The sequence below is a fragment of the Rhamphochromis longiceps genome, linkage group LG18, assembly GCF_057381845.1.
Source record: "Rhamphochromis longiceps isolate RC_006_pf linkage group LG18, R_longiceps_female_GT1.1, whole genome shotgun sequence".
NCBI classification, from domain to species: Eukaryota; Metazoa; Chordata; class Actinopteri; order Cichliformes; family Cichlidae; genus Rhamphochromis; species Rhamphochromis longiceps.
The window spans coordinates 21,830,919-21,856,383 of NC_140574.1; the positions used below are offsets into that span (position 1 = coordinate 21,830,919).

A 25,465-nucleotide genomic window follows, 5' to 3' on the forward strand; every position below is an offset into this window, starting at 1 on the left:
ACTTTGAGGAAGTGGAAGCAGAAATGTGTGACTTTAAACATCATTTTAATCAATTAACCAGACAGCAGCTTTATTTGATTACACAGTTAGAAATAATTATACTGGCACTAATATGACCGTGGCTGTTACTGTGTGCTTTGCTGTGTGCCAACCTCATGTGGAATACGTATGAGTCGTACTGTTAAACCATCCTCACAGATCTGTCTTCTTGCAAGTAAAACAACGGCTAATGATGGGTTTCCTATAGCAAACTGTTCCTCACTGTTTAGCCACTGAATACAGCGCAAACTTGACTCAGGTCACCTCACTAAGAGATATTACACGTATAGTCGTGTGCTGTCAAAACTACATTCTGGACTGGATGGAAAACATTACAGTGTAGCGGCGTTACGTCATCGAATAAAAGCTCATTGTGAGGTTTGCGTAAAACATGTCAGAAAATGGTAAATTTAAATAAAAAAAAAACGCCCTGAGGTGAGTGTAGTTGTCATTTGATGCTATATAACTGAAATTGAATTGAAATTGAAAAAACTACTTGGCTTACTAGCTAACCGATGTCGTCTAATTGGTTGTTGGTCCAATCAAAGCAATGGTGGAACAAAACAAAGATGATCAGTTTGCTGTCGTATAAAACAGTCAGACCAGATTTCTCTCTCTCTCAAATAAAAAAAGGCTTCATCTTTGCTTGAAATATAATTGAAACAGTTACAGTAACTATTGATAATTTCCGATTGATCTACAAATTGATTGTCTCATATAAAGCCGTAATAATGTTGTCACCTTTTACAAGCTGTGAGAGGAGCTCACAATAGTGTATTTTGCTTTAGTTCTGATAGGATGGTGAGTTGATGCCTGCAGATCTACACACACTGCTAACACATGCACGGCTGGAGCCCGGGCACTTCTGCTGACGCCAAAAGGTGTCTGCATTGCAGTGCACCGTTTCCTTCTCCTCCCTCCCTCTCTCTCTCCACCCCTCTCCATCCTTCTTCCACCTTCACTCTCTCGGCCTCTCTCAGCGTTTCTCGTCTTTCTCTGTCTTTGCGTCACGTTAACTCTACTTAATGCGTGAAATTAAGCCAGAAATGATTTTCTCCTGAATTTTGGTGCAGTTAGCACTTTTCATTAAGCCTGCCTGTGCCGCTGCATTTTTCTCAGGCTGTAGCTGAATTTTATTAGCCCTCATTTTCAGCTCCAAGAGGTAATTCAAAGTTACGCAGCCAATTGAATTTTCGTGTCTGTGTTTGGTTGTACTCTTTGCCTCCTTCAGCGCGTGAGTGAGGTTTTCTTGAAGGTTGCCGCAGCGCTAAATGACCCCATGTCCTTGCACACCTGTAGAAGTGCACATAAGGACCGGCGTGTGTCCACACGCCTCCGTCTTTGTGTGCTTCAGGTGATTTAGTGACAGTCGTTAAGTAAACAAATGGAGCCCATCGACTCTCTAACTCATCGACCTTCATTTGTCTGACGCGCCGGCAGGCTATTAGTTAATCTCTCTGGTCTTATTGTTACTCTGTGTCCTTGTGATTTCATTAGATTGCCTCTGCAAAGCAGAGGATCTGTATGTATTTATGGACTCAGCAGGATCATTTCGGTCACACTAGAGTTGAGGCTTTTCATTTTGGGTTATGGTATATCTGCAGAGAAAATGATGAGCTCATGGTTTTCTCAGTGCTGTGCTACAGAAGAATAACTCATGTCAGGAGAGGGAGGAGGAAGGGAGGGGAGCGTGGCAGTTTGTCAGAGACCGAATGGATATATAGAGAGAGCGAGAGGAAAAAGTGGGGGAGATGTAGTTTGGCGGCTGCCATTTGGTTGCTGTCCAGGAGGAAAAGCAGGAAAGTAAAGCAAGAAAAGAGGGGAAAGGGTGAGTGTGGGAAGAGCTTTGGAAAAGATGTGAAGGAGGTATTGCCTTTCTGGCGGTCATGAGGACACGTGTGTGCCAGAGTATGTGTGGAAAAGGCCCCGTGTTAATATGGCCATCTGGAAAGACGGGAGAGGAGGAGGAGGAGGGAGGGGGGGGGGGGGGGGGGAAGGGGGGCATGACGGAGGAGGAGAGGAGCGGCATACGTGGGGAAGAGGGAGGGTTAGAGGAGAGGAGGGAGGAAGACGTGATGTGCACTACTGCAGCACTGTGGAGGGTGGGGCTCACACTGAGTCAAAGAACGTCTGGCGCACAAATTAGAGCTCCTTTAATTGCCCGTCTTCAAATTCACACCTCCGTGGAGCAGATGGAGTCAGATGTCCGGTGGCGTGTACAAGGCCTGCTTTATTTTCTCATTCCTCTTTGACTCGTCGCCCTCAGTGTTAAAACACTGAAACGAGAAAGTGACAAATGAGAGAGTGAGAGACGGAGCCTGAGCAGTAACTGATTTTTCTCTGCAGAGGGGCGTGTATCCCTCCATCAGCTCTCTGTTGAATAACGCAGAAAAATTTGGAGATTTTTGCAGATGTTTGCAAAAGAAAGACGGCTATCAGTCTCCACATCTGGGTAGAGGCAGGCGTGTAGGTGTAAAGTTGTGCAGTACAACCACTTGCGGGGCTCAGATGTCCCTGCACTTGTGATGTTTGTGGAGAATGACTTTTATTGTCTGTTTGCTTGGCTGTATTTTGTGCTTTACTATAAATGCCTTTGATCAGGGACACACGCACGCACACAGCTGTGGGAATGAATACCGATGAATTCCTGTTAGAAAATGTGCACGAGCGTACTGCAGCGCTTTACATGACAGGCGTCTGCCATCTCCACAGCCTTATAAGGCGTGTCTGTCACCGTGAGTGCTTTCTGTGCACAGACACGCACCACAAAGGTCTTTGTGGAGGCATAATAGATGGCACATGGCTCTTAAAATCTTGTTGTATTATCAACAGTAGCGTCTTTTTCCCCTGTGGATATCTGACCAGTCTGTAAATATGTAAGCAGCGACTGAAAACTGCCCGTCCTGCTCATCCTCATCTTTCAGGCTCACACTTTTATGTTCATCCCCATTACTCCAACATACATGCACATGGACATCGTGGACTATAATTTCTGCACAGGCTATTATTCTTGCAGCATTAGTGGGCACTCAGACAAAAAACCAGCCCTGCTTTAAAACAATGTTAAGTGGCTGTGTAGGTGCGAGCACATTGTGTCAGGTACTCTCTAGTGCACTTTGAGTACCGGAGCCATTCATTTGAATTGAATGTCAAACACTGCAGTGGGTTTTACTGGATACAACTCAGGATTTTACAAGTCTGGAAAGTTATCAGGGCAGCGCGCTACTATCTTTCATCGCTCAGGCTGCAGGGTAAACAGCAGAAATTGCCCTTCATCTAATCTGCCAGGAATGTGCCTGTGTGGACCTATGGTGGTACTGCTGTGTGTACTGTAAAGACTCTGAAAACCACTGGAGGGGTTAGCTGTTACAAAGCTAAAATATATAGAAGACAAAAAGTTGGGTCAAACGCACTGCACTGAGACTTAACTTTTTTTGTGTTTTTTGGACTTTTACGATTTTAGTTTTTTCTATTTTCTGGTGTTTTCTTAAGTTACAGTCCTCTCAGGGCCACCATACTTTTGCCATGGCGAGGCTTCCATCCGTCCATTTAACAGGTTACTGTCAGTAACTTTGTTTTACTTTGACCCACAAAGTCAGTGGAAAACAGAATTGTTTCCCATCCACGGTGGGAGGGACTTAATTAGCTTCTGTTTCTCTGCATAGACCACAGAGCTGCTTCAGTATGGGCAGTCTTACATTACCATAAAGAATAAAGAGAGCTACAGTAACTGTTGTCTGTCCTACCAGGTTACAGAGAGTTATGTGCCTTAACTAATGTTCTCCATAAAATATGACAAATAAAATGCTGGATGTCAGTGCTTTTTTTTTTTCCTGATATAAAAAAAATGTCAGCTTAAAAACATCCTTATTTAAAAAATGAACATAAGTGATTTGTCACAATCATTTAAATTCATGTGGCTTCTCTGCTCAGAGCCCTGCACACACTCATGCACACACCTACCCAAGCCTCTAACCAATATTAAAGATTTAGTAGTTTTATGTAAATGACTTAAGAAAAGCTTCAATCACAGAAAAAGCTCAGCGAGTTTCATTTAAATCACGGTATTTCACTCTTTAGCTTCGCTCTAAGCTGCTTGGCGTCTCTCTCCGTTCGTCTGTCCAGCCGTCAGCCAGACGTCCTGCAGCACACAATGTCAGACATCTGGCAATATCCTGAAGCTGCAAGAATTGAAAACAGTGTCTGTCTGCAGACGTTTTCATAAACAGCTCAATAAGTTTGGTAAGAATCATAAATTGGAGCTGTCCAAACAATCCTGGGCACCTGTGTAATGCGCTGCAGGTGAAACCAGCCACCATCCTCAGACGCACCAGCTTACACAACATATTTGTTTATATAAACAACTTAATAACTGATGTTTGTCAAGTCATGGTAAGCGTGAGAACCTGCTGCTTCTTCTGTTTTTCTGTTTGTTTGCATAGCTTCTGGTTTTGATGTGTTGGTTGGGGTTGGGATTCATATTAAATAATAAATTAACTAACTCAAGAACAGAGCTTACACTGGATAAGTATGAGCACTTGGTCTACATAACAGTATTTAATGTGTGCAACGTAAGCACAGCTAACTTGAGTAGCATTTACTCACATCAGGTACAGCTGATCAAAGCATCTCAGCACGTATTTCCATGAGGTCAGAGCTCATTTTACTCCTGCACCTCTCTGCATGTTTAGACTGGCAGGACGACATGCCGTGATGACTCGGAGCACCAGTGGAAGTGTAAACTCATAGCGCTGAAGCAGGAGTTTGTTTCTTTGGAAAAGACTTGGTCACACTGGCTGTTGCATGTGGCTCTGTGGTTATGAATAGAGGCCTGTGCTAGACACAGCGCCTCACTGCTTGTTTTTGTCAGTTTGAGTCACTTCGATCATGGAGCTCCAGATTTTAGATGGTTGTTTAGTTAGGCTGGACGCACAGAGCAATGCTGAGGGAAGCAGCAGGCAAATATGCTTACACACATACACACACACACACACACACATATATATACAATGTTTTTGACTGTAGGGTGACAGGAAAGGGAAGGGGAGGTCTGTTGGTCTGACCGGCCTGGAATGGGACTAGGAAGGCTGGGAGAATGTCAAGCTTTGTGTAGGTGTTGATGTTGCTTTTTTACAACCACTCAGATAAAGCCAATGACTCAAAATTGGACGAAATGTGCCTAATAGAAAAAAATAAGTATTTTTTTTCCAGCGTTTAACAGTGAAGCAGTTTTACATGGCTTAAGGCAAGACGGATGGTGATCAGAAGGCAGCTGAGCAGCTGGTCTGGTTGGACAGACTGTGTGAAAGTGAGGTGGATTTTTTAAAAAACAAATGTGCCATTTATATAAATTACTTTCATGGTTTGTTTTTTTCCCCACACTCTTTTTGGCAACTTTGCATGTAAAAATTCCCAGTTGTCAGTCTGTTGCTTTTGGGAAAACCTTTCAAAGAAAAAGATAAAATAAAAATTTCAAATCTGTAGCTGACTTTGCCTTTTTAACTTGATCTGGCTGCTGTGTGTCTGTGCAGAGTTCCCACCTGGCGCTCATAGACACCCTGATGATGGCGTACACCGTAGAGATGGTGAGCGTGGAGAGGGTGATGTCCTGCATCAACAGGTACTCCACAGCCGAACCATCGAACGGCGACGGACGCATCCAGGAGCTGCCTTACGACACAGAGGATGCAATCACCACCTGGATCAACAAGGTACTCGTATACACAAACACAGGGAGATGTTGTCTCCACGAGCTAAATTAAGCCTTAAGCCGTTTACCAAGGTGGCTTTTTATCGTTTCACTCTACTTACTTTGTTCTCTGGATTTAGTAGACACTCAAGCTCCTGGAAAGTGTCAGTTCTTAATTCCTCCACTGTTTGTAAGAAATCTAATATGTTTGCAAGAGGAGAAGATGGAAAAACTGGCACCGTGCACATGTGATAATGCCAGAGAGATTCCCAGTCTCTGTTAAAGCAGGATTAGGAAGAATAGTTGTACCTCAGTGGGGCTTTAAAGCCTGTAAAGCCCCACTGAGGTACGACTATTCTAACCTTGTAGACTGTATATAAAAGAGTGACAGAGCCAGCGTGATGGTGGTTAGTAAGTCCAGTTGTGAAGCCTCAATCTGAGCATTTTTCACTGATGTTTTGAAATCGGATGTGATAAGCAAATAAGCAAATGATGGATCATAGAGTAGCCATTTCTTTCTGCTTTGTTCTCCTCTTTCACTGCAATCGGGAGCATAATTTAGAAAACAAGCTTTGTTGTGTTCAGTGAGTCTTATAAGTAGCAGTTGTCACTATGAGCTCACCAGGAAAATATCTGCTGAAGTCACAGGGCGGATTTCTATAAAACCGAACTTCTTTCTTCAGTCAGAGGAGGCGCCACCTGCTGACCACCTAATGAATACAGGTTAAAAGAGCTTTCACATTGGCTTCAACTTTCAGATCTCCATCCATCTTCTACATACAGTCAGTATTTTTAACAACTTGATAGTAGTCTCACCTGTTTCAGCTAAACTACGACCGATACAGGTTTGTTTTTGTTTTTTTAAACCAATACTGATACTGATTTGGTGATATAAAAATCTAATATTCAAAAATATTGCATGATGTTACTCTTCACTTCAGACATAAACATGAACAGATTTCCTAAAACTTGTTTGCACTCTGCCTAACTTTGCTGAGAAGTAGTGCCCTCTGGTGTACAAACTACGCAACAACAACACTCGTAACATCTGAAGGGTGTTTCTCCAGTCTTTACTTAATTTTTTTAAATTTTCATTCATAGGCTGTTCTTGCTGTCAGAAAGAGAGGCTGGGCTTGGATTACAAAGGTCAAACTGAAAACACAGAACGTCAGCCAGACTTTGTTTATTGATTGCAAATCAGCGTTAAAGTTCCCACAATTGGAAGCTGCAGTGGCTCAGGAGGTAGAGCATGTAATCTGCTAATCAGAAGGTTGGTGGATGGATCCCCGGCTCTTCCAGTCTACATCCCAAAGTGCCGTTGGGAAAGACACTGAACCCCAAATTGCTCCTGATCCATCAGAGTGTGATTGCGTGTGTGATACTTAGAAAGTGCTTAAGGCATAGAATAAAGGGCTGTATGTGTGAGTGTGAATGAAGCGGGTGGTAAAAGCACTTTGAATGCTCAGAAAAGAAAAGCACTATAAGTACCACTCCATTTACCATGTGCAATCTCTCTTACTGTTTCTCTCAGCATTACAGTTTCAGGATGGTTCTGGCCTGTGGAGAGACAATCAAAGCTAATGGTAACATTAGCATTACAGCTGCAGGACGCACTAAAACAAAGATTTTCTCATTGTTGTGGAACATCACATATCAAAAGTCAATTTAATCTAACTGGTCTTCAGCTCTTCGAATGACTGCCAGACTCTTGAGTTTGGTTTTACATCCATGCACAAACCAGCGTTTGTGCATGTGGCTGAGAGATTTTAGATCCTACAGTGTTAAACTTCAAATTACCAAAAAAAGAATAAATAAATTACACAGGCACGAGTGGGCTGTGCTGGGAGCATGGCTGTGTGTTAGCAGATTGCAAAAAATGACCTTATTAATACCCTTTTTATTTAATCTTTTTGGGGTGCCATGCAGAGGGTTCTCTGGCAAAGGGTAAAACTTAACTCTGGGGTCAATCCACCACCTGGATCCAGCTGAAAGCACTAACACGTACCCAACATGAACCCCGTTAACTCTAGCCAACTGTGTAAATTAGAAGGTTAAGCACATTCCTGGAGGGAAATTACACTCACAAAGCTTGTTCACTTAAAATTGTGTATTAAAGAGTGAGCCAACACTTTACGGTCCATCTCAACGAAAGGCCGACAAATAAGCACCAAAATAATAAGAAACATCCATAATTCAACAAAAAAACTACAGTTTCCAGGAATACAAACAACACAGTATTTCAGTTTGATGCAATTCAAATTAAACAACTAGGGAAGTTTTACTCTTTACCAGGGAACCTTCTGGCTAGCACCCCAAAAATATAAAACAAAAAGAAAGAAGGTCATTCTTAAGTATTTGGAGACTTTCACAGTATTTGCAGTGACTATTTATATTAAAAATCCATTCAAATTTACCTTCAAGATGACAGCAGTTTGATCTCTGTTATTGCAGCGCTTTTAAAGATTGCTTGGTCAAATTAAGTGGTTTTTACTGTCCTTGATGAGTGTTTGAGGAGTAAGCTGAGTGTGAAACAGCCTCATCTCAAAGATGAATTCCTTTCTTTCTCCTTGAAATAATAAAACAAGCCTCAGTACAGAGTTCATCAAATGTAAGATCTTCTTATCATCAGCCATAATCCTTTCTGGAAGAACTCATGTGCTGTCTGCTTCAAGGCCAAAGACGGAAAGATGCACACTTTGCAGGATTTATTTACAGATACACACTTGGTAAAACATTGACGATTGTGTCTCTGCGTAGCCCCGAGGCGTGGCACGCAATGGCGGGGGGGAATGGCTGATGTGACCATGTGTGTCCTCTGAAAACAATAAAAACAAACCTTTAAACCTGTGCTTGCATCAGAATTTAGCCGAGTTCTGTATATTGGTTCGATGGTATATTTATACACTGAACAAAAATATAAACGCAACACCTTTGTTACTGCTCCCATTCCCCATGGGATGGACGTAGAGACCTAAAATTCATTCCAGATACACAATATAACCATCCCTCCCAAACAGTGGTCACAAATCAGTCCAAATGTGTGGTAGTGGGCACGTCTGCTATATTGAGATAATCCATCCCACCTCACAGGTGTGCCACATCAGGATGCTGATCTGACATCATGAGTAGTGCACAGGTGTACCTCAGACTGCCCACAACAAAAGGCCACCCTGGAATGTGCAGTTTTTTGCACTATTGGGGGTCTGGGGACCCAGAACCGGTCAGTATCTGGTGTGACCACCATTTGCCTCATGCAGTGCAACACATCGTCGCATGGAGTCTATCAGATTGTCAATTGTGGCCTGTGGAATGTTGGTCCACTCCACTTCAATGGCTGTGCGAGGTTGTTGGATAGTCGTGGGAACTGGTACACGCTGTCGTATACGCCGGTCAAGCACATCCCGAACATGCTCAATGGGTGACATGTCCGGTGAGTATGCTGGCCATGCAAGAACTGGGACATTCTCAGCTGCCATCTGCCCTGAACAATGTGAACCATGATTCATCCGTGAAGCGCACACCTCTCCAACGTGCCAGACGCCATTGAATGTGAGCATTTGCCCACACAAGTCTGTTACGGCGACGAGCTGGAGTCAGGTCAAGACCCCGATGAGGACGACGGGCATGCAGTTGAGCGTCCCTGAGACGGTTTCTGACAGTTTGTGCAGAAATTGTTTGGTTGTGCAAACCAATTGTTCCAGCAGCTGTCTGGGTGGCTGGTCTCAGACGATCTTGGAGGTGAACCTGCTGGATGTGGAGGTCCTGGGCTGGTGTGGTTACACGAGGTCTGCGGTTGTGAGGCCGGTTGGATGTGCTGCCATGTTCTCTGAAACGCCTGTGGAGACGGCTTATGTTTGAGAAATGAACATTCAATGCACGGGCGACAGATCTGGTTGACATTCCTGCTGTCAGCATGCCAATTGCACGCTCCCTCATTGCTTGTGGCATCTGTGGCATTTTGCTGTGAGACAAAACTGCACATTCCAGGGTGGCCTTTTGTTGTGGGCAGTCTGAGGTACACCTGTGCACTACTCATGATGTCAGATCAGCATCCTGATGTGGCACACCTGTGAGGTGGGATGGATTATCTCAATATGGCAGATGTGCCCACTACCACACATTTGGACTGATTTGTGACCACTGTTTGGGAGGGATGGTTATATTGTGTATCTGGAATGAATTTTAGGTCTCTACGTCCATCCCATGGGGAATGGGAGCAAAAACAAAAGTGTTGCGTTTATATTTTTGTTCAGTGTATTTAGCTTCAGTCGTTGATGGGTGGAGGTGGTGGTGACAAACAATCTTCTGTTTGATGTGTGCCTTCTTACTATCACCGCCGGTTTTTCAAGTCTTCAGCACAGACTCACTATTCACTTTCAGTGTGCACCAGATGCTCGTCTGACTTTTGACCTCGTTGCCTTTCTCGTTCCTTCTCTTTCTCTGAAGGTAAATGAACACCTGAGGGACATCCTTGTAGAGGAGCAGAAGTTGAGAGAGGCTTCACTGCAGGAGTCAAACGCCACAGCGCTTAAAGTAAGAACGCACGCATAGACTGAAATAAAAAATTCCACGAATGATCCAAATAACAGGGTGTTCAACGACCTGCTGATGCCTGTGCTATAAAACTCCTGTTATTAGAACTGCAAACATGGGGAGACTGTTAGCTCTTTTTATCAGCACCTCTAAATGAAACTCTGGTGTCTTGTGAAACAACAGATTGTAGTTTTTTTTTTATTTTATCCTTGTTCCAGCGTTTTACTTTACACACAGAGTTGCATAAATCTTCCAATCTACGGTAACTTCCAGCAGCAAAGTAAATGAGAAATTTGTATGCAGGTGTTGCAAAAAAGAAAAGAAAATCTATTAAATCTAGAGATGGACCGAACCGATATTACGTATCGGTATCGGTCCGATACTGACGTAAATTACTGGATCGGATATCGGAGAGAAATAAAAAATGTCATCCGATCCATTAAATATCAAAAAAGCACCTCACAAAACTTGCACGTTGGAGCAGTGTGCTCACGTGATAGAGCGGCTGTGTGTATTTGTAGCTTCGCTACCAAACCGGCATTTCATCTCCGATGAAGTTATCCCAGAGAGAAGTAAAGCAAGTGTGTAAGTTCATCTCTGAATGTTTGTAAAGCATTCCCGCATTAAGCTTAACAACCGATATATGGAGCGACGGCCTCTTCTCTCCCCTCCCTCTCCTGTTGCTACTTCAATCATGAAACTGCTTAATGATCAGCTGATCGGCTTTTCTGTCGCGAGTCCGTCTCTCTTCTTTGTTTTTGGCCCACTTCTCACCAGAAAGAGGAAACCAGCGGCTGAACAACAGCAGCACGTTTAACCTTGATAAGCTGTTGTTAGAATTTATTTAATATTACTTTCTACACCAGGATCTTTTTCTACGCAGCTGACGGCTGGTAACTGTGCAGGGGCGGATCTAGCAAAGTTTAGCCAGGGGGACTGATAGGGCATGAACAGGGAAAAGGGGGCACAAAGACATACTTTTCTTTCTTATTCTCATTTAAAATGTCTAGCTTTTAATAAATAATTATCTTAATCTTACACCCAAAGTTTTAATCTTATGTAAAATATATAGAAGTCCATTACTGTATATAGTAACTGTTAAGTCTAATGTAACCTAGTAAGCTATACTACTTTTTCCTTTGGGAAGGTACCATCTGTGCAGTCTGCAGTTCTGTAGAAGAAAGATGTTGAATCTATTTAAATATTGTAGAAAAATAATAGATTTCTGTGCATTTTTTTTTCCACACTGCATCAAATTAAAGTTGATTATGTCGATTAAGCATCATGAGGTGGAGGGTGGGGGGTGGTTCCCTATTTTTTTTTTTTTTTTTTTTTTTTTTTTTTTTTTTTTTTGGGAGTTTGCAACCCTATTAGTTAGGTTGCTTAATATTTCTGCTAAGTACTCTTTCAAATACCAGAATAGGAAGGATGGTGCAAGTTTAAGTTTATTAGATTGATCAGTTTTGCTGAACTATGAAATATTTTGGGTGCAGTTCATTTTTTACATACAGGTATAACAGAATAGCTTTAGTGTTGTTGTTTATTTAAACTCAAGTATGAACTTATACAAAATGCAGCAAGATATTAAAAAAACAGTTTTATTGATTTAAAAACACTATATCGGATTCATATCTGTATTGACCGATATCCAAATTTATGGTATCTGTATCGGACTTAAAAAAGTGGTATTGTGCCATCTCTAATTAAATCTATTTTTGAATTCTTTCAATTACTTCTCATTTTATCACCAATCGCGTTCATATTATTGGATTTTAAACGTGTGGACACACACACACACACACACACACACACATGCACACATGCACACATGCAGTCACATGCAGCTCAGTACACGGGGCTCTGTGAATCAGAGGAACAGATGAGCTCAGTCTCAGACCAGCTGCAGAGAAATGTTGGCAAGAGTTGCCACACTGCTGTTAAAGGAGACAAAGAAATGTGCGGGGAAGCCAACGAGAGAAAGGGTGACAGACACAGGGGTGGAAAAAAACAAGAGAGAGAAAAAGAGGGAGGAGGGATAATCAGAGATGGAGGAAAGGGAGAAATGACACCACAGTGAGAGACACTCAGGAACTTTGTCAGCTGTAGCAGAAGAGAGGCAGTGTCATCCTGCAGGCCTCGTAGTTATGCAACGCTTCGAGCCAGTCTACTGGCACAAACACACTGCAGTCAGATACCATCCTCTGCTGCTCACTTAACCGTGAAGCTACAGTGCGGTGCTTTGTCGGGCCTCGAGTTCTAAAACGGGCACAAGATGGCGAACGTTTAAAAATGGAAAAAAAGATTTTTATCTCACCAAGATGGAGTACAAACGGGGGAGGGGGGATCACTTGTGTCAGGTGGAAATGATTAGCTATACTCTAACTCAGAGAGGTAAACACTGATTGAATGGAGTGAAAGGACTAATTTCAGAGATGCAATTCAAGGAACATGCCTTTGTTTAGGATCTAGAATCTTCTCCAGGCCTGTGTGCCTCTGTGAGGAATGTTGGTCAGAGCCCAAAACTTAGAAATGGAAGTTGATGCTGACAGCAGAGAAAGTGTAGTGTCCTCTAAAGCTAGTGGGGTACATCATCTGGGAAACATGAATGTCTTTTTCCAGCAACCCACAGAACTGACAGATAGTTAGCCCAGGTAACAGACACAAAATGTTGATTTGACCTCTTTCATGCAGTGAATTAAAGGGGCATTCATACAGGAAGTGAGTAAGCTGCAGTGACAGGATGTTTAATACCTTAGGTTACCTAGGCAACCGGAGTATGGAATGTCCACCAGCAGCGAGTGAATCACTTCCTGAGTGGACACCTTAACTCTAAAACATGCTCACAGGTTAGTTCAGCAGCCCAACAGTAACAGTATCTTCTTATTAGATATTTGTTAGCGATTCACACAAATATGAACCTTTATAATGGCCGCACACGGAAAGTGAGGGCATCGTCAGAGTCGGCTGGATTCCTCCTCTGGGGAGCATGAATGTGCGGTGCACCCACAAAGTTACACTGCAGTTCACAGCTGAAAACACACAGTGTCGTGGATGAACCTGTTCGCAGGCAACAGGTCGTAAGTTTCCTGCACAGTGTCACTGTGAGTGTGTTTCCTCATATGGAGCAGAATTAACTGGCTCTTCAAAGAACTGCAGGACGTCACGAGTGGTTAAGTCAGTTAGACGAGAGCTTTTATCTGCTGTGGGAGTTTCTTGGCACGTTTTCTATTGCTTACTGTCTGTTTTGTGTTAATATAGTGACAGAGAGAGAGATCAGTGCCTATCTGCGATTGCGCTGTGGTAACACACGCGGGGTGTGTGACCTATCAAGGCTTTGTTAAAACAAGTTAGAACAAAGGAAGACTACAGCCTTTTTAAGGTTTTGAGAAATAGCTGGACGCTCAGTCAGTCAGCTGCTTTCCTCCATGCTCCATCACACAGCTCTGTCTTTGCAGTGTCAGAGAGATAGAAGTCTATTCACTTATTAGGATTTTTTTACATGTACACACACACTGTGCAAACACACACTCTCACACCAGAGGATGAGCACAAGACACTTCTCAGTGGGGCTTGTTTATTCTAGGATTGTGTGAAAAGTCGTTAACTATGGTCTTATGACCAAGCACTCAGCGTTTCTTTGTGTGGACTGAGACTTTAGGTCTTAATCGTATTATTGAGCAGAAAGTTAGAAAACACACAATGTTGGATCGTTACACAATATTTAGGATCTTAGTTGCAAAAATTAGGTCATGTTTGTGGCTCTGTAAAGTATTTTTAGCTTTAGGTTTCGAGTGCTTATTAGTTTGCAGCTTGTGTCAATAACTTTTCAAAAGGCTGCATTAAGTTTAATGGAACAAACTGAGAAGACAGGCCAAGAAATGAGGGATTAGACTTTGGATGCAGATCTGACTTTGAAACAGGCTTGTGCACATTTAAACTACAATTAAGTGTAAAATAAAACTGCAAGTCCTGCCTGAGCACAAATGGACTGGGAAGATCAAATCTGCAGTTAGTCTGGGGACCATGAATGAATATGACAAACTCGCTGACTGTTTTTATTTTGCCCAATTAGTTATTCCCATTAGCTCTCTGTACATTGTGTTAATAACTCATTTGCAATTGAAAAGGAGCTGAAATTAGGCAATAAACATTATATCTAAATACTAAAAATATAAATCACCTTGAACCTAAACTACAGCCTTCTATCTCAAAACACGTTGCTGTGTAGTATTTGTGACTTTGTGTGGTCTCTTTATGTATGGTACACATTATGATTACATTTACTTATTATAAATAAACATCCTCACTGACATTAATCCAGTTACATTACTTAAAGACACAGTAGGCTTTTTGACTAAGAGGAATAATTGTTTATTTTGATGATTGTGATTTATTGGTAAGGTACACTGCTAAAAAAAAAAACACCTACAGTTGATTGAATGAATGAGAATTATGCAAAATTGGAACATAAGGCGCTTGAAGCCAGTCGTTTAAGAAATACTTGGCAGCGGGTTGGTTGAGCAATCTGACTCTTGTCACACCTATGAAACATAGACAGACCCAGACAGCTGTGACCTTATTGGCCAGTAGCTTCTCAGGGGTTGCTGATTGGTTCAAACCAACTTTGTTTGGTTACAGATGCTTAAATTAAACTAGCTTAAAGTTGTAATAATGCAGGTAAATAATACTTAAATTTTTATTTGTATTAAATCACAAGAAATGGAGTGCAGCAAAAATAAGTGGTGTAAATAAAGTTCAGGGTCATATGTACCCATATGGAAAAGATGTATATAAGTCTTATAAAGTTTGTATCTGTCTTGTGTGAAACTTCTATGAAAAGCACACAAGAGTGAAAACAGATATAAGATCCCTTGAAAAATTATATAATGAAACTTGTATGTTTTGGATACTTACTAAAACAATATATGAAAGTAATGAGAAAGTGGCCACTTTCATGAGTAAATCATAAGTTTTTACTATTTCTTTTCCATGTGGGTAAACATGGGCACCTATGGGTGTATGACACAACTAAACTTCTGCTTTAGCAGATGCATCCTGTGATTCTCACTGTGTGTTTTGATGCTGATTTCAAATGTGTGAAGAAAGTAACACATTTTAAGTATTATATAGCTTTTGTAGAGGTATTAAGATGGTGTTTGTTCATGAGTCCTAGCAGCTGTAGCATATTTTTCCCTGCTGTTGTTTGGGGAAACACCTAACACCTAACATTCTCTCCTGTTGTTGTCCGATCATCATCCACCATCAAGTCTCCTAGCAAATGGTACTGGAGATTAGTACCTGTAAGTCGACTCATACTTAGAAACACCTCTTCAACAAACCCGCCAACTTCCTCCTCTCCCAAAAATCCCCCCGTCCCTTCACATTCACCTCCCGACTTGCCTTGTCAGTCACTGCATGCGGCCCTGACCCTCGTCATGGTTTGGTCAGACACCCCCGACCCTTCAAACCCAACCATCGTTTTCACATCTTAGACAAAAATCATAGTGACCATTATGACCTGTCATTAGGGAGCTACACCTATACTACTGGGCTATGCATAGCTCTTATGAGCACATAAACATGAGATCTTCTACTGAGTAATTTTATTGAACATAATCGCTCTGTTGTATGTGATAATTATTTTGTCTTCATGGGCAAACTAAGAATACCGATGCCCTGAATGTGTATAATAATATGTAGTAAAGTTGTTGCTGTGGTTTTGATAGTCCCAGAGGGACATGAAGAAAACTTGCAGGGAGGAAGGATGCACTCACACACATTATTATTTAACTCTAAATCACACACATTGTCTGCTGCAGCACCAGAGCTTCAGACTGCCTCAGTGCCACTGAGTTCTCAGTAGATGTTGAAATGGTGCAAACCGTTCATTTGCTAGCATGCATGCAGGGAATTAACCACGCCTCACAACCAGTCGCAGAGAGCAGGGTTGTGAGGGTTATGAATATGCGTCCTTCTTACCATTTATAACATGATAAATCTTATTGAGGTGTGGCTTAACTGAATGTTTGTTTGCATGAAGATGTTAATCTGTATTATTTCAGGTGTGTGTGTGTTTGAAGATCCTCAAATTAACACTTCTACCTTACCCGTGTGTGTGACTGACTGGAGCATGGAGATGTGGTTGTATCGATAATCAGAGAGCCGGCTGTACACACCCACCGCGATGACACATGTAGCTGATGTCTCTGTGCCGTTGCCATGGTTTCAGGCTCGCTACAGGAAGGAGCATGCCCAGAGGAGCGCGCCGTCGCTCCCCCTGGTGGAAAACCTGCTGAAGGACAACACAGATGGCTGCGCCCTGACTGCGCTGCTGCACTTCTACTGCCCGCAGGCCATCAGACTGGAAGGTCTGCAACCATCCCCCTCTTCTGTTAACTATCCACACTTTCGTCTGTTAGCTTTATTACACACAAGACTGCAAGACTAAACTCAGTTCAAACACACATATTAAAGGACAGAATAGCGAACATCAAACTAACCACAGTGACTTTCAGTCAGAGCACAAAAAAGTCACTGTTCTCACTGCCAGTCTCTTACAATAGCTTAACAAAGAGTGTATTAATAATACTTGCATTGTGCATAAGCGAGTGTTATAAATGCAAAACCTAATCCTTATATTTCACAATATGCATTTGTTGATAGTGGTATAAATAGAGGGATAGAGGAAGAAAAAGGGTACTAGGATTCATGGAGAACAAAGCCGTGTTTCCGCTGAGCTTGCCCAGACTGTCGTTTTTGAAAATGCCCCGGGTTGGAATGTGATTGGTCACGAGGGCTGTGTGAGGGAGAGGTGGAGCCGGCTGCTATTTCAAAGACAAACAACTCTGGTGTTCGACTGTAGTTCGCAGGAAGATCTCAGGCATGTGAACCAGATGTGAAAACAAGCTGTGCTTCGTTAAGGTTTCTTGTTGGCAGCTTGATTTACTCTACTGTCTTCACTTTTTTTTTTTAAAGTAAAGCGCAGAATGACATCACAGCAGAGAAACCAGCTGCCGTAGTCTTCCGTTGCCTTGTCAGACCTCCTACACATACACGGGCCGTCCTTATAGTAACGTCAGGGGATAAAAATCCTGATGATTCATCTAGAAGCACTTGAAGAGGGTTTGAACGTTTTCGTCACAAATTATTTCAAGGAGCTTAAGTGATTCAAATGAGAGGCTTCTTATGACAAATGCAGGACAATTAAGAGTCATTTCCTCCTCCTCTAGTCTTTTTTTAAACATAAACTCTTATCGTGTCCTCGGCTTCCTGTGTGGCGCGTTACCCTTTCCTTGTGTCTCTGTGTTTGACCCCTCCCCTTTGCTGAACAGATATCTGCCTCAAGGAGACCATGTCCCTGGCTGACAGTCTGTACAACCTACAACTGGTGCAGGAGTTTTGCAGGAACAACCTCAACCACTGCTGCCACTTCACCCTGGAGGACCTGCTCTACGCCCATGCTTCTATAAAGGTTGGTCAAACTGTATGTAGACAGTTCTGCTTTCACGGTGAAAGGAGATGGAGAAATGGTGAGACGTTTTTGGAGGGGGAAGAGCAAGAGTGGGAAATTACGCATGGGCAAAAATGAGTCACTCAAGGAAAAGTTTGAATGTGAGTAGGCTTGGCTCTTACAGGGATTGCTATTGTGTGTATGTTTCTGTGTGCGTGTCTATGTATGTATATGTTAGAGAGAGACAGATTACAACAGACTGTGTGTGCTGGTGCTTTCAGAGTGCAGTGTCTGTACTTTTGAGAGACTCCCTTCACTCCATCCCACTCCCTTCTCCAACAGAGGACAGATTCACATCTCTGCCCGCCTCTCTTGTTCTTCTCTCTTCATGTCTCTCTTGTTCTTGTGAAAAAACAAACAAACAAAAAAGACTTTTATAGACACAGAGCTCCTCCTTTCATGCTTATTTGGTTATGGTTAGGAGACCTACTTTAAGAGCACCCCTGTGCCATCCAAACACCAGTGCAGCAGTGCCAGTGTGGGTAAATAGTATGCAGAGAGTGTGGGAAGGAACATTAAGATTCAAGCCATGATCCGAGCACGCTGGGACTTTCCATTCCTCAAAAAAAATAAAACATCAGAAAGTTTTCGTATTTGCACACTGTTTTCCTTCATTTCTCATCCACTACATAAATTTTAGTGTGTGTGCATGTTGACTTTTTAGTGGTACAGTACTACAACAGTGGGGTGGATCACGAAGGCCAGCTAAAGGCTCTGGCACACTGCCCGTCCACCACAGACTCACTGCGCACAGAATCTTAACAAGTGTTTGTCTGCATGTGTCTGTTCATTTTCAGTACATTACTTTAAGTAAACACAGAGGAGTAGAGATCACAGCTTTCAGCTCTCGTTCTTTCCTTGTTAGAGGAGAAACGAAAGCAGCCCTCAGTACAGCAGGTAGTTCTGCAGATTTTTACCCAGGATGCCCTTCTTGACACAACCTCGGAGGGATTTGGGTCTTCTCTCGGGATCAATCTCAGGATCTTTTGCTTGTTAGATGAACGTGTAAACCATTACACTAAAGACTCACCTTGTTAGAGAAGAAATAAACTGACAAATTAGTTTTCTACAGATCATCATCTTTGCAGACCTCCTGAGCCTATCTGGTTATTACACTAACACATGCACAACTCGTGCTGCTTTCTGCATCCCTCCGTGCACATGTTAATTTAAACTCCAGATGGTGTTTTTTGGCAGTTTTCAAAAGGTGTATGGATTTGATATTAAGTAAATCAGACAGTCAAACATTTGAAAGTACATGCACACAAACCCCAGAGTGAGACAGGCTGCTGACTTGCTGTGACCTCATTAATCCATCCAGATGTTATCTGTTATGATTGGTAGCACCTTTACAGAGACACGGAGGGAGAAGTCAAGTGTTGTGCTCATTGTCATTTACTAATATCTCCAAATTAACCATTAAGCTGGTGTGGTCTTGCAGAGTAACTACCTGGTGTTTATGGCTGAGCTTTTCTGGTGGTTTGAAGTGGTTAAACCGTCATTTGTACAGCCCAGAATCTTCGACCCGAACGGTATAGTACAGCTTTACAACAATATTAGCACGCTGTTGGTAAATGATTGAAAAGCTGAATATTGACTGTATGTTTTTGTATGCAGCCTGTGAGCCTGTATCCTGTAGAAACATGGCTCCTGTGTCCAGTCCAGTCAAACAGAGCTATGCAGACAGACCTTTGAGCCCAGAGAAAATTCCTTCTGAAGGTAACGATCGATCATCTGCTGTGATATAGATGTTTTAGAGCATTTCTGATGATTCGTTATTCAGCAGTGTGGAAATAAGTGTGAAAAAGAGGCAAGAACATAAAACAAAAAAACAAAGAGCTTTATTTGACTCATACAATAAAATAATGTACTCTGAAAGTCACTGAGGGGCGTTAATACTAACCAGTGCATGGTTTTGTTTTGAATCAAGATGCCCTCTAGTGGCTGATTTGCAGCAGTAGAAACAATCTAAACATAGCACTGTAAAAGTAAACACTTACTGCACACACAGTGTGTGTAAATATTTTCATACAGCCAATAAGTCTCTTAAACAAATATACTCTGCGTCTCTGACAGGTGTAATGAAGAGATCTACCTCCATGTCTTATGTTGATGGCTGTGTCGGGACTTGGCCCAAAGAAAAACAGTAAGTGCTTGAAATCCAACAGCCCTGCTAAACTGTGCCTTCTTTGGCTTAAGTGGACCTTTTTTTCCTTATTAAACTAACAATTCTTCTCCTTTCCTCTTCTTTAGGTCCTCCTCTCGAGGAATCTCCTTTGAAATTCCTCTGGATGGAGACCCAACCTTCCCGCTCGATGAGGCTCCCTCCCTGCGCGGCATGACGCGCTCAGCCAGCAGCGACGGCCTTGGGTTCAAAGTTCACTACGCGTCCCGAGGAGGCATGAAACGCCAGCTCTCCATGATGCCTGTCAGTGTAAACGGCCAGAGCAGACACATACCAGAGGAGGATGACGACTTCACCTCACACAAGCCTCTGGGACGGAACAACACATTCACAGTCAAGAGCCAAAGCAGGTACAGTATAGCGGGCTTGTTTTGATCCATAAGTAATGGCTCCTGCCAGCTTTAAATGATGTTAGGGATGCAAAAACTAATGTTTTTTAATTCGTTTTACACATGTAGGTGGTGATTGAATGTAATAAATGCTCTTTCTAGAAAACAATTTATTTGTAGCATGTTGACATGGTGACACCAGATGGATTGATGGATGGTAGCTGGATAGGTGATGGTTGAAAGTTGAGATATAAAGGGTATCCAACACTTTCTTTCTGATTCTCACTGAGCAGGAAGTTAAAAGATTCCTCTAACCTGCACTGTGACTGTAATCGGTTAATTTACGTGTCTCTGTTCTCAGGTATTCTAACGGGGTCCTGCCAGACAGAAACAGCCCCAGCCACGCTGGCCACATCAGCCCATCAACTCCCCCGAGCATTGAGGAGGCCTTGAAGATTATCCATGACACTGAAAGACCACACGCTAGCTTGGGGATGGGGGATGGAGATAATGCCTTCTTTCTCCATGGTGCAGAACCTTCAGACCTTCCAGGAGCCCAAGGTAGAGGAGATGACCTGAGTCCAGCAAAGGCGCGACTCAATGAGCACGATCCTAACTCTGTATCCACTGATGAAGTCGACACAGGGATCCATGTGAGGACCGAAGACATCCACAGCTTGGATGAGGACTCGTCCTCGCTTAGAGACTATTCAGATATGGACCCAGACTGTGAGGCCATGACCCGGTCGTGTCCTCTGCCGGACAAGCTAGAAGGGGGAAGAAGCAAGGAAGGAGGACGCAAAGGGGTCGGTGGCCCTAACCCTGAGAGTGAACGGGGAGATGGAGTTGACAGAAACAGCCCCTGTCCCAGTTCAGCGCCCACGCTGCCCAGATCACACACAGTCAGCCCTGTCTCATCTTCCGGTGGTTCCGGAGGTGGCTTGGTGCGGATGACGAGCTTCGCGGAGCAGAAGATCAGAAAGCTGGAGGGAAGGAGCAGTGGAGGGACCACGCCAGAGAGTTCAGACCTCAATGTCCCCTATACGCACTCACCAAAAAACATTTCATCTCAGGTTTGTCATTCATTCTGAGCCACTCGCACAAATCTTTCTGGATTACACCTCACGCTGAAATAGCAATGAATCAGTGTTGCTGATGTTTACATTTGGTTCCAGATCTCTACACCTCCTCTACCAATCACATCACCCTCTCCAGTATCTCCTTCACCCAGAGATCCCTCGCACCTCATCGCCTCAGAGATGATTCAGCTGAGGATGAAGCTGGAAGAGAAACGCAGAGCGATCGAAGCACAAAAGAAAAAGGTAAACGGACTTAAAGAGATTCATAGCAACTTAGCATCACATATAAGTGTGTAAACATCACATGTCTCGCTCTTTAGGTGGAAGCTGCTTTCACGCGACATCGACAGAGAATGGGCAGAACGGCCTTCCTGAACGTAGTGAGGCGGAAGGGAGTGACAGCACCCCCCAGCTCCAGCTCAGGAGCAGAAACACCTCCGCCAGAGCCGCTCACTTCATCCAAGGACATCAGGCAGGGCAACATGGAGCGGGCCGAGAGGTGCAAGCCAGACGGGGCAGCTCCGAAATCTCCATGTGAAGATGGTGGCGGTACGAAATCACAGCACAAGATGTTTGTTTTTTTTGGGGGTTTTTTAGTGAGTCTTTCAAATATTTTGATTAAATGTCTGTATTGTTCTGCAAGTTGCTAATGTTTCACTCTTCAGCCTGGATCTTAGGAAGCTGTCTGAATAGATTTATTTAGGTACATAATTCACGTCATTGCTCATGTTTGCGGTGACGCAGGTGTGACGCCAGGAGAAACCGATATTGCAGAATACACACGCTCGATTGAGAGGCTGAACACGTCGCTGAGCTTCCTGCAGACAGAGATGCAGCGTTTGGCCCAGCAGCAGGAGAAGATCATGGCCATGAGACAGCAGCAGCAACAAGCCTGGGTCATCCCACCTCCTGCACCGTCTCCACACAGGTACCACCTAATCCAAACCACTTATTTGAATTGGTCACTTACCATCACCTTGCTACCATGTCACATGTATGTTGTGGGTATTTGCTCCACTCAGGCAGCTCCGTGAGTTGCGTAGCAGCAGTGTAACAGGCCGGGGATCAGGGAGAGGCTCGGTGGGTTCCTTATCGCCGATCCTGTCCTCCTCTGGTTCTCCACACGCACCCAATCGCTCCCCTGCCGGCATCAAACGACGACCGGCCTCCTTCCACGCCAGAACCCCTCGGACGCCTCGTCCAAATGATTTGAAGGTCACGCCCTTTAGCCGAATGCTCAACACACCCACTTCCGTGGACAGCCTGCCCAGACTGAGGCGTTTCACCCCCAGCCAAACACAGATCAGTTCTTTTGCTTACTTGGGCCACGATGAGGGTTCTGGGGAAAGCAAGCACGCACACACCAAGGACAACAAAGAAAACACTAAAAACGAAAAGCAAGCCGTGGTAAAGGCGAGTGCTGACACGCCTCCTACTAAAGAAGCAGCCAAAGAAAAGGACGATGAGCGACGGGAGAAGAAGACGGAGTTGAAGGGAGAATCCAAACAATCGAAAACATCACAGGTGCTCTCTCAGCCGGTGTCGGAGATCCAAGGGACGACAGACAGCCGGGTCAGAGGAGACCCAGAGGATCGGAAAGACGTGGTGGAGGTGCCTCAGTCGAACCTGAAGCCTCCAGAGAGCCAAGGTCAGGAGATGGCAGGAGAGGGAGAAACAGGAGAAGACCAAAAGATGTGCTGTGGCTTCTTTTTCACGGTGAGTTTCAGCATCAAATTTTTTAGCTCAAAACAAACCTCCAGATTTTTGTTTTTTAGCTTTTACAAATGATGGTGATTTAAACATGGCCTAACATTTCTAACATCAGCATAACCGCTAGTCGAGATGTGTAAGTAGTACCTGCCATGAAACGGGGCTGTTCAGTATTCACCCCACATTTTTTACTCTCTTCCCTCAACTGTAATGGTAATTGGTGCACGGCTCACCAACTTCTCATTAATAACACAGACTGCATGCCCTGATGGTGAAGGAAGAGTTTCACACTGTGTGAGTCTGGAACAGCATGTGCGGTGATGAGCCTGTTGAGCCATGAGCTGATCAGAGACAATACACCACGGGCGAATGAGGGCCGAGAATAACGGGCCAGAACACAAACTCGCGTTAGTCCAGTACACTCTGATAATGTACCAACATCAGAGCTGCCATCCTTACAAAGAGTCAGTTTTCTTACCTTTGATCCTGAGTTTCACACTTGATTTGCACAAATCACACTTTCTTCACCCAGCTTTCATTTCTTGTGCTTATAATTGGAGGTCTGTTATACATCTGTGTGTTTCTGTCCATGAAACACCAGGATGATGTGAAAGGGGAAGAGGACATGGCGGCCAAGAAAGCAGCTCTGCTGGAGAAGAGGCTGCAGAGAGAGAAGGAAGCTCAGGAGAGGAAACAACAGCAGGAGCTGGACCAGGAGCAGAAGAGGGAAGCTGCACGGTCCGTCTGTCTTTCTGACTTTCTGCCTGTGTTCAGCGTCCAACTACAGTTTGCATTTACCTACTTGTCTCTTGGTTTCCTTCTTTAGGTTGAAAGCGGAGGAAGAACAGCAGAAGAAGGACGACGAGAGGGCGAGGAGGGAATACATCAAGAATGAGTATCTGAGGAGGAAGCAGCTCAAACTGATGGAGGACATGGACGAGGTCATCAAGCCTCGATCTGGAAGTCTCAAGAAAAAGCCGCGGCCCAAGTCCATCCACAGAGACGTCATGGAGTCGTCGACTCCTCCCGCGAGAGCAACAGGTGAGCAACGCGACAAACCCAGCGAGCAAACGCACCCGAACTTTGTGACGCGTGGTAAAACCGCACCTGTCTGCTGTCGTTGCGCAGGTGTGCGTCCTCGAGGCTTCTCGGTGTCCAGCGTTTCTCTGGCATCTCTCAATCTGGCCAACAATGACAGAGATGCAGATAACAGGAAGAATAACAGGTAAGGCGCAGCCTGTCTGCCTGACGATCACATTTTGGACCCAAAAAGATCCAGGAGAAGGAACGCAAACATCTATCAACACCTGTCCATGTCAATGAAACCAGCCCAGGAATAAAGAATAAAACTCTTAATTTCAAAAGCAGTTTATTACTTGGATTGTGGGTTCGTGTCCTCCCAATTGTGACCTTCCAGCTGTGATTTTAATTCGAGGAAATGTTTCTTTTTTTCGTTTCTCCCTGTGAGGATCTGCAGTCTGCATCTTGATTCTCTCTTGTCCCTCTCTTCTTTTCTCCCTCTGTTTTGCATGCTTCCCTCAGAGGCCACAAACTAGCTTCTGCCAATATCCCGTTTTATTTAAGCTCTCCCAAAGAAAGAAAGGGAAGGTTAGTAACCCTGCGACGAGGAGCGCCTCAGCAGAGCGAGTGCATTAAACTGAAGTAGATGTGATTCTGTGTTGATTTACTGTATAAACCTCATTTCATTGGCAAACGCATAAAAGCAGATGGATGTGTCGACACTGAATAGCTGCTTCTGCAATAAGTTTCCCGAGACTCGCGTGGCTGAGCTGTTTCCACCTTTCTTGTTTTTTTTTTCTTTTCCCATCTTCCCGTCCTGTGCAGTGCTGCTCTCAGGCTGTTGTTTGCTCTCTCCTCTCTGCTGGCTGCTCTCTGCTTCAGCAGTGTATTTGCTCGTTCCTTCATAAGTACTTGAGCTCATCCCTCGCAGCACCTATAAAGACAGCACCGAGACTTTGCTTTTGCTTGGATGAACGTGCCGTTTCTGCCCCTCGCTGCTCCGTTTCATCTGACTATGACAGTACGATGATGTAATGCGGGACAACAGGCAGGGCTTGGAGATCTGTGTCACGGCGTCTGACCTTATTTTGCCACATCTGTGTGTGTGCATGTCTGTGTGTGTGTGCATTTTGTTGGCGTATGTGTCGGTAACGTGTCCACGCTCGTCTGTCGTCTTCGTGGTGGTTATGTTTGCGTGTGTCATTTGTTGGTTTGTGTTGCGATCACCTCCAGGCCAGACTCCGCGGAAGGCTTTTCTTCTTGTCCTTCGGCCGGCAGCCGTAACGGAGAGAAGGACTGGGAAAACGACTCCACCACCTCCTCCACCCCCTCCAACACTGAGTACACAGGTAGACACAGGAGTTTAGATAG

The 25,465-nt window shown here is 43.9% G+C and overlaps 1 protein-coding gene across 1 annotated transcript in view; it reads left to right on the top strand.

Annotated features, from left to right (window-relative positions):
• Window positions 1–25,465, top strand: part of camsap2b (calmodulin regulated spectrin-associated protein family, member 2b) — a 34,684-nt gene that overhangs the window by 6,887 nt on the left and 2,332 nt on the right. Inside the window, exons 3-19 of the mRNA XM_085388552.1 lie at window positions 5,571–5,750; window positions 10,175–10,261; window positions 16,491–16,629; window positions 17,593–17,732; window positions 19,213–19,303; window positions 19,389–19,490; window positions 19,848–19,917; window positions 20,025–20,306; window positions 20,647–21,358; window positions 21,461–21,607; window positions 21,685–21,913; window positions 22,109–22,292; window positions 22,387–23,080; window positions 23,676–23,812; window positions 23,901–24,115; window positions 24,203–24,299; window positions 25,328–25,443. Coding sequence (XP_085244678.1) covers window positions 5,571–5,750; window positions 10,175–10,261; window positions 16,491–16,629; window positions 17,593–17,732; window positions 19,213–19,303; window positions 19,389–19,490; window positions 19,848–19,917; window positions 20,025–20,306; window positions 20,647–21,358; window positions 21,461–21,607; window positions 21,685–21,913; window positions 22,109–22,292; window positions 22,387–23,080; window positions 23,676–23,812; window positions 23,901–24,115; window positions 24,203–24,299; window positions 25,328–25,443 — 3,622 coding nt within the window. The remainder of the gene's footprint in view (window positions 1–5,570; window positions 5,751–10,174; window positions 10,262–16,490; window positions 16,630–17,592; window positions 17,733–19,212; window positions 19,304–19,388; window positions 19,491–19,847; window positions 19,918–20,024; window positions 20,307–20,646; window positions 21,359–21,460; window positions 21,608–21,684; window positions 21,914–22,108; window positions 22,293–22,386; window positions 23,081–23,675; window positions 23,813–23,900; window positions 24,116–24,202; window positions 24,300–25,327; window positions 25,444–25,465) is intronic.